Genomic DNA, 9,598 nt, shown 5'->3' on the forward strand with positions numbered 1-9,598 from the left:
AGAAAATCACTAAATAAGCTTTTTCCACAACAGAGGGAGGACCAAGTGCTCATCATAAAACTTTTATCTACTCTTCCTAAGCCTGTAGAGCCCTCTTCCTATTCCCCAAATTAAGCTCAATGACCTGCTCTCCTACCTAGGGCCAGTCTCCAAGAACAGAGCTTTTTCTCCCAACATCCTTGGAAGGTTATGTCGATTCCACATCCTGCCCCAAGTACCTGCAAAGAGTTTAAAGCCCTTCTTAAAGGCACTTTGATTTCTACCTAAAGAAAAGATCTGTATTGAATATAAATGAGTTTTACTTTGATGGGTCTCCTAGTTAAATTCAGTGACGATTCCTTCCTAATAAGGAGAAATCTTGCTGAATTTTGAGACTAAGTCTTTAGGTTGGACGTACCCATGATAGAGAGGGAAAAATGTTAAGGCAGAACTATATTCAAATTCTACCACTACCAAATGGTAGAATTCCCTTCCCCCCGAAAGGAAACTGAAAAGGAATAGTAGACTCAAAACAGATGAACAAGCTGGGCACAATGGCTGATGCCTGATATCCCAGCACCTTTGGGAAGCCAAGGTGGGAAGATCACCTGAGATCAGAGTTCGAGGCCAGCCTGGCCAACATGGTGAAACCCCATCTCTACTAAAAATACAAAAAGTAGCTGGGCATGGTGGTAGGTGCCTGTAACTCCAGCTGTAGGCAGGCTGAGGCAGGAGAACTGCTTGAACTGAACCTGGGAGGCAGAGGTTGCAATAAGCCCAGATGGTGCCACTGCACTCCAGCCTGGGTGATGCTGCGAGACTCTCTCAAATAAATAAATAAATACATGAAAACAGATGAACATCACTTACTGGAACAGCCTGGGAACTGAGTTTTATATACCCAGCTGCTGTTTCCAAGAGAAATCCTCTGCCCAATTTTCTCGGCCACAGTCCCAATGAACAATGAGGGATAACTGGTCTCTAATGACCAGGGCTGACCCATACGGAACAGTCTTTTTTCCTTTTTTCTTTTTCTTTTTTTTTTGAGACTGAGTCTCACTCTGTCGCCCAGGCTGGAGTGCAGTGGCACAATCTCACTGCAGCCTCAGCCTCCTGGGTTCTAGCAATTCTCCTGCCTCAACCTCCCAGAGGAGCTGGGATTACAGGCACCTTCCACCACACCCAGCTAATTTTTGTATTTTAGTAGAGATGGGGTTTCACCATGTTGGCCAGGCTGGTCTTGAACTCCTGAGCTCTAGCAATTTGCCTGCCTTGGCCTCCCTAAGTGTTAGGATTATAGGCATGAGCCACCATGCCCGGCCCAGAACACAATCTTAATGTAGACTTCCCAAAATTCTAAGACTTTAAATTAGACTCAGACCTCTTGTTAAGTGGTTTTACACTGCCTAAGACATAATATATAAGTAAAAGGAATCTTATAATGGCCCAGAAAAGCTAGAGAATCTATAGCATTCTGCTACATTTTCAGCCATGAAGACTCAGTTGAGTTTGGGATATTACCCATAATATGTATTCATAACCATAACAGATCCGTCTGGAGTTATTACAATATATGCAGAGAACGTTTATTAACAGTGGGAAACATTTGGATATTATGAACCCATAATAAACAGCAAGCACAACAAAAAGCCTTATGAAAAGAAATCGGCATGCCCAACCACTGGCTATCTTCCCCATTAGGTCTCCAAAAGCTAATATAAGACAAATGTATTTTATGTTGAAATACTAAAAGGTTTTAATTCATGTTATGGGTTACTGACCTAAGACTGTCATTTCAAACCACAGCCTGTTTTGAAGCTCAGGACCTATAATCATCCCTTTGTCCAATACAAGGAGGTATCTAACTGGTAGGTGGGGCTTTTTTCCTGCTAATACACAGCAATAACTGGAAAACTATCTTATATAATATGTAGAAATATAGAAATATATATCTTTTTACTTTATCAGAAAGTCCTCTCATGCCAAGGCTGAGTTGTCAAATGTCAAGTCTGAGCTGAGAACAAATGTTATAGCTAAACTGCTGGCTTTTAAAAACAATGACTCTGGTGACATACTTTTAAATATAACTGGGCTACTGAACACCACTATAATTAAGATGCAAAAAATTAAGAACAAGGTTGTAATACTTAGGACCCCTACAGAAGGAAATGAATTAGGAGACAGGAAATAGAACAGAGACAGAATAAAATCCCTCACAAATTAAAATCTTCTTCCTAAGCAAGAGTCATTCCTTGATCTTTGGCTTCATAATTCTTCCCAGCAGCTTTTGTCAAGGGAGACAGTCATTTTAAAGTGGGCTGACTTGATCTTCCCACTAGAAAAAATAAAAGCTCACTGGTTGTAGGTAAGTAAGCACAAATCCTGCCATTGCATAATCAAATGTGTGGGTGGAAGTGTTCACAATGAACAGTTTGAAAGGCAGTTCTCTGAAGCATCCAAACCCCAACATCACATGGAACTCATACATATATATATATATATGGCTTTTGATATCCATGGTAACCGGGCAGGCTTCATCCTTAAAGAGAAAGTATAGTATTTCCATTGGGTTATTCTGTGGCCTGAATAAACAGAGACAAGTAGGCAAGTCTTACTACTTGCTCGTTCTCGGTAAGATATTTTGGGGCTGAGCATGGTGGCTCAGGCCTGTAATCCCAGCACTTTGGAAGCCCAAGACAGGCAGACCACCTGAGGTCAGGAGTTTGAGACCAGCCTGGCCAACGTGGTGAAACCCCATCTTTACTAAAAATACAAAAATTAGCCGGGCGTGGCAGTACATGCCTGTAATCGCAGCTACTCAGGAGGCTGAGGCCTGAGAATCACTTGAACCTGGGAGGCAGAGGTTGCAGTGAGCCGAGATCAGACCCCTGCACTCTAGCCTAAATGACAGAGCGAGATGTTATCTCAAAAAAAAAAAAAAAAAAAAAAGGCATTTTGGGATTTGGCTTTCAATTCTAAACAGATCCAATTTGCTACCATACATACGACTAACAATGGCACCTCCCTGTCATAGTTCTGCGCTGCTTATACTGCCTTGAAATGTTACTACCACAGGTGTTATATGAAAACTTAAAGGAGAGAAAGGATAAATAAAGTCATTTCACAAACAAATAGTGGGGAGGCAAAAAGAAAAGATCAAAGTTAGATTTTCTGTGCCTCTTTACCCAAAATGAGGTCAATCTTTGAACTACAACATCAAATATTAACATAGATTGTTTTTAGGTTATAATATTCCACCAAACACACTCAGCCTATAATAGAACTCAAAGTTTTTGGCAAAAATTCATAATTTCTTTTCTGTTGCCTTTTTCTTAGGTTCCAGCCACAAGATTTATGAAGGGGAAATTTTCATTATTGTTGTTTTGAGGGAGAGAAATCTTACATACCCACTAAACTCCCAATTAGAATACATTCCAAGCCTGTCATTTCCAACTGGAAGTGGCTGACAGACACATTAACAGTGAGTGAATCCTACGTTCACATTCTCATTCATTTATTCAACAAATATTTATGTTCACATTCTCATTCATTAATTCAACAAATATTTATTAAGCAATTATCATGCCAGGCACTATGCTGGGCATATAGTAGTAAACAAAACAGATATTATTCTGCTCTGATTACATGTTTAGATTCTTAGTCTCTACTCTCACTAATCTTAGGCAAACTGCTTCATTTCTCTGGCCTCAATTCCCCCACTGATCAAATGGTAACATGAGATAACATTACTATTTTACATTCATTTCAGTGCTTCATAATCACAAGGTGGCATTTTTCACAAAATATCTCATCTTAGCCTCACAAGGACCCTCACAGGGTGGCAGGACAGGCATTGCTGACCTTTCAGGTCTAGCACTCCGCAACTCTGTAACTATTCCCTGCGCAGGAAAAGCTAGAGTTATATAAGCTTCTTTTGCAGAGAAAATCACTGGACTGTCTTTTCCAAAATTTTCTTTGAAACTTTAGGAGGCCTGAAGGATAGTACTACAGACAAATGTAGTGGAAAGAATTAACAACCACATTCTTTGTTTAACACAGCTATGCTCACTCTGAGAGATCTAAGATCATATTTATTGAGAAAAGCAAAGTGGTGGTGGGCTCACCATCAGAGGAGGGTGGTGTAGTCCCAAGTGGTGTGGCTGGGGTTGTAGGAGCAGGACTGACAGGGGTCGTCACCAAGCCCATTTCTGGATGGCTCTGAAAAAGAACACAGATGTGTAAGAAAACAGAAAATCCAGTTCTCCCTGAGTATCAAGTGCCTAATACTGGTAAGGACTGATATTCTGGGCCTAATAATTTTTCTTTCCTTTTTTTTTTTTGAGACAGCATCTTGCTATGTTGTCCAAGCTGGTCTCAAAGTCCTAGGCTCAAGTGCTCTCCTGCTAAGTGCCCTGAGTAGGTGGGACCACCGTGCTACTGTGCTCCTAGTCTCACAATTAGAAAGGTCACTGAAGGAGGACTACTTCTGCATTTATTTCTCATGAGTACTTGACTACTGTTGATGCTTGCTAACTTCTAATAAGAAGCTGTGTGTGCAAATTTATCTTAAGCAACTAGGTTCCCATTATGTAAGTTTTTCTGTGGCACAATAGAAATTGAAAAAAAAAAATGGGGTAAACAAATATACAGGACTATTCTACAATAGAGCAGAGAATATTTGCAATCCCATCCAAACCTAGGATCTCATCAGATCATCCTAAAACACATCAATAGGCTGTTCTGATAACCACATAATTGACTAGCAGATACAGATGAGTCAAGGGGATACCAGGTACTACAAAAAAAGCTATTCAGATGGTGGCCTTCCTGTTCCACAACCAACAAAAGTGTGTATGCCTTCACTGGGAGGCAAGATAAGGTGAGAACCCAGTAGCGACCAAAACAGATGACTCTTCTGTCCCTAACTTTTCTTAGCCATTACTGCCACATCAGCTCTTGAGAATTAAGCCAAGTGACCGCTGTTTTTAACTTCCCCAACAGCTTTACTGGCTCTTTACCTTCCTCACCTCTTCCTTTAAAATCAGTTATAAGACTTGGAGATCAGATAAGGAACAGAGTGAAAATAATAACTGAAGTCTCCATGTTATCAGTCATGAAAACTGGTAAGTGTTCTCTGAAGCAGATCTCAAACCAGCACGATGCTTTTTAAGCATGACCTTATTTTTTTGTTAAAATTCGGATCAATAGATTCCATATACATCTGCCCTTTGAGAAAAAGCATAAGCAAACTTTCCCTTAAAAGAACCCTACATACATATTTTAAGCAGACTGGGTTTAAGATAAAAACACTTTATCAATTTTTTAAGATGGTTACAGCTCTTGAGTTCTCAGTCTACCTAGTCTCCTTCTATGTCAATTACTGAGGCTATCCCTCAGGCATGTGACCCAGTGCTCAGTATTCTTTTTTTTTTTTTTTTGACAGAGTCTGGCTCTGTCACCCAGGCTGGAGTACGATGGCGTAATCTTGGCTTACCGCAACCTTCGCCTTCCAGGTTCAAGTGATTCTCATGCCTCAGCCTCCCAAGTAACTGGGATTACAGATGCCTGCCACCACCCCCAGCTAATTTTTGTATTTTTAGTAGAGACAGGGTTTTGCTATGTTGGTCAGGCTGGTCTCAAACTCCTTACCTCAGGTGATCCGCCTGCCTCGGCCTCCGAAAGTGCTGGGATTACAGGCGTGAGCTACAGTGCCCTCCCAGTGCTCAGTATTCTATGACTTCTTTTCAACGTATGTAGACCATGTTATCTGTTAACAGCTAACCTTATCCTGGCCAGCATATCTTTTAGTTTTTCCTCTGGAAATTGGTGAGATAATAAGATGAGTGACTGGGCCTATTTTATCTCTGGCTGTAATTCCACAGTGGTTTGGAAAGCAGAAAGCCCAATATAAAAATCCACATAGCAGATAATACCAGGGATTTCTAGTGAGCAAAATGAAGTAATCACAACTCATTTGGGTTAACATAATCAGTAAACTGGCCAAAACCACTAACTTTGCACGTTATTAGACCGATTTCAGTACCGGATAGAAACATCCGTATTTGAGGATAGCAGGAAACAAAGGCAACTGATGCCAACTCCTTGTTACTACCACTTACCAATGCAAAACATGGTTTAAACAAGTACAGCCAGATAAGCTTTTCAATGGAATGAATCGGTATGAAATTCAAGGAGAAAAAAAACACTGGGATTTTTAATGTAACCAACCTGAGCTAATACTGTGATGAAGTTGCGATTTAAATGAACAGCTTCATAAAGTGCCAGAAGAATGGCCTCATTGGTTCTAAAGAAAAAGAGAACAAATTGGAGTGGCTCTTATAGTGGGGGAGTTAAAACAGTATAACTATCAGGATAAGATTATACCCCAGCGCCTCATTATCAATCTCTTTGCATTTCTAAAGTTCCCCTTTACTCACCTTTTGGGCATATGCAAAGTGTATAGGCAGAAGTCAGGGCCTTAACTTTAATTCCTTAGGACTAGTTCTCATCTACTTCATTACCTTCCCTCTGCTTTTCCACCTCAACCCAGCTAAGTCAACTGGCTCAGACACTCATCCCTCTTTTGTTTCATTGCCGAGATGGGCTGGGAACAGTTGTTCAGCAGAAATTTCTAAGGGTCCATTATTGTTCAAAACCCATGAGACATTTGAAAATCACCAAAAAAGTATGAGTCTGTAAAAAATTAACAAACGGGTAACACTGCACACTCATATCCAGCAGGACAGCCCACACAAAAGTCCAAGTCACTGCAGAAGAATGTCAGGCACTTACTGTACTGAGATTTTCTCATGGGCATCTGCTATGAACATGCTGCCCACCTGTGGAAGAAAAGGGGAATTGCAGACTTGTAGCAGGAGGATGGGAGAGGAGTTCTGTTTTTTATCCATGAAAAAAAAAAAAAAAAAAAAATTGCTTCCGGAAGGAAGCAGCTTCCAGCTGGGGAGAACTTGGAACTCTGGACCGTAAGTCACACACACCAAAACCAGCCCACTTTGAAAATCTTAAAAGACTCATAAGTAATAAATGAAATAATAAGAATCCTACTGAATCATCTTGCCTTAAAGGGCCTTAAAGCAAAAACCCTAGTACTTTTGTCCAACTCTCCTTTTCAATGTGTAAGTTTAGTCACTTTGACAGTTAACCTACACATCCTCATCACTCTGTATCTTTCCTAGAAGTTGCTTATTTGAAGTCAGAAACTAACTTAGGAAAAACTTCACAGAAACCAGGCTGACTTCAACCAACATACAGCTATCTTTGGGAACAATATTTGGGTTTCAGACCAAAGCTCTCTATGTGAGATCCACTCTCCATTTTTCAGACAACAAAATCTTTAGTTTGTGTCCTAGTCAGAGCAAGTGAATAAGTAAACAGAGTAGGCTGCCTTTAATGCACATGATGTCAGAGGCACTAAGATGCCTAACCCCCCATAAAAATACCTTTCCCACCTCCTTAATTATGCCTGAAACTATACACAAACCTATGCTGCTAGAGTTTCATGTGTTTGGAACAAAACTTTCTGAAAGCTTGACTGAAAGGCAGAGATAACTGGGAGCAGTATAACTGTATCTAATTCATTTAATCAAACACCAATATAAAACTCATATTTATGTAGTCCCTGAGACACTTCACTCATTTACATTCTGGAGTTAAGAGTTTATCAGGCCCCTTCCTAAGAACAGGCTGAGAAGGCAGAAGGAACAATTCTTAAGCATTGGGGGAAAAAATTGCAGAAGTGGAGGAGGAGAGGAGGCAACTGCTTCTTGCAATGAACTAAAAAATTGTCTTGCCCTAGAACTGATTATTTGGATACTAATGCCCAGAAGACAGACTTTCTGAACCTGCCCAGTTCTAGAATCTCCTAGATTTATCTCTTCAAAATCAGTCCCAGATTACCTGGTACCAAAAGCCAAGGTTGAGAAACCTTGCCCTGGAATCTTGCAAACTGGACCAATAACTTCCCTAAAATTCAGACCTCTAAGTGCAAACCCTAAGCCGCTAGAAGAGTGCCTCAGATCTACTTCATAATCGCTAAACCCCAGGACCAGCTACAAGGATCAAACCAGCCACAGCAGACAGCAAAGGAGCACTCAGGGGAGGACTCAGATCCAAACCCTACCATTAGGTGTTCCACAGGGTCAGTGCCCAAAAGGGGCCAATTCTTCAGGAAACAAAAGTCTGGTTTAATGCGTACCTTTTCTTTAGCCTTTAAAAAAATTAATTAAATAATTAATGTGGAAAAACTAAATCCCAGAGAAATTAAAGCTCTCCTTTCCCCTATCTCACTTGGTTTTGAAGCTCACTAAAGGTACATCAAAAGTGGGAATTAAAAAACAAAAAAGAAAGAAAGAAACTCACTAAAGGAAATACACTCCCCAAGAAAATCAGCTCTGAACATCCTCTCTCTTGTCATCATGCCATCACTTCAAATATCTGAACTTCGGAGCCCTGATTTGTCCACCCCTGCAGACCACATTGTTAACGAGCAGAAGAAAAGAAAAAGCAGGACTTACCATATTTGTTAAAGCAGAGAAAAAACCACTTTGGTGTTCTTCTTCCTTGTCTTTATACTGCCTAAACAAAAAGAACTAAATTCAACTTTAGGATTATTATTTTTTTTTTTTTTTGAGACGGAGTTTCGCTCTTGTTACCCAGGCTGGAGTGCAATGGTGCGATCTCGGCTCACCGCAACCTCCGCCTCCTGGGTTCAGGCAATTTTCCTGCCTCAGCCTCCTGAGTCGCTGGGATTACAGGCACGCGCCACCATGCCCGGCTAATTTTTTGTATTTTTAGTAGAGACGGGGTTTCACCATGTTGACCAGGATGGTCTCGATCTCTTGACCTCGTGATCCACCCGCCTCGGCCTCCCAAAGTGCTGGGATTACAGGCTTGAGCCACTGCGCCCGGCCTAACTTTAGGATTATTTATCAAGTATGTCTTTGTCCTTGGCATTTTGGGTAATCAGAGTGGAGCACTCTTAGAATTCTCTGACTCCAGAAAACTAAAGCATTGTGGCAATCAAGCATTGAGACAATCCTTGCAAGCTAAGAGGCACCCTGTCTGCTCTTGAGGTAGTGTGTACCAAAATCGCTAGCTACTTTGGGAGAGACTTAAAAAAGCAAGCTGCAGGTCAGGTGTGGTGACTCACGCCTGTAATCCCAGCACTCTGGGAGGCCAAGGAAGGCAGATCATGAGGTCAAGAGATTGAGACCATCCTGGCCAACACTGTGAAACCCTGTCCCTACCTACAATACAAAAACTAGCTGGGTGTGGTGGCGGGCACCTGTAGTCCCAGCTACTCGGGAGGCTGAGGCAGGAGAATCGCTTGAACTTAGGAGGTGGAGGTTGCAGTGAGCCAAGATGGGGCCACTGCACTCCAGCCTGACAGCAGAGCAAGACTCCATCTCAAAAAAAAAAAAAAAGAAAGAAAGAAAAGAAAGAAAGCTGCAGCTGGGTGCAATGGTTCATGCTTGTAATCCCAGCACTTTGCGAGGCTGAGGCAGGCATAGCACGAGGTCAGGGGTTTGAGGCTAGCCTGGCCAATATGGTAAAACCCCGTATCTACTAAAAATTTTTTTTAAAAATTATCTGGGCATGG

The 9,598-nt window shown here is 41.3% G+C and overlaps 1 protein-coding gene across 6 annotated transcripts in view; it reads right to left on the minus strand.

The window, feature by feature from the left end:
• ARMH3 (armadillo like helical domain containing 3) overlaps window positions 1-9,598 on the minus strand; it is a 205,240-nt gene that overhangs the window by 154,440 nt on the left and 41,202 nt on the right. For all 6 annotated transcript variants that reach the window (XR_004269933.1, XM_032281396.1, XM_032281392.1 and 3 more), the window contains 4 exons: window positions 8,514-8,574; window positions 6,772-6,818; window positions 6,208-6,283; window positions 4,104-4,197 (listed from right to left, as the gene is read on the minus strand). Coding sequence is in view for 5 of the 6 variants with exons in the window: in XM_032281396.1 (XP_032137287.1) it covers window positions 4,104-4,197; window positions 6,208-6,283; window positions 6,772-6,818; window positions 8,514-8,574 (278 nt within the window). In the remaining variant the exon portion in view is untranslated. The remainder of the gene's footprint in view (window positions 1-4,103; window positions 4,198-6,207; window positions 6,284-6,771; window positions 6,819-8,513; window positions 8,575-9,598) is intronic.

The sequence above is a fragment of the Sapajus apella genome, unplaced genomic scaffold, assembly GCF_009761245.1.
Source record: "Sapajus apella isolate SASKATOON/1434 unplaced genomic scaffold, GSC_monkey_1.0 scaffold13, whole genome shotgun sequence".
In the NCBI taxonomy this organism is placed as follows: Eukaryota; Metazoa; Chordata; class Mammalia; order Primates; family Cebidae; genus Sapajus; species Sapajus apella.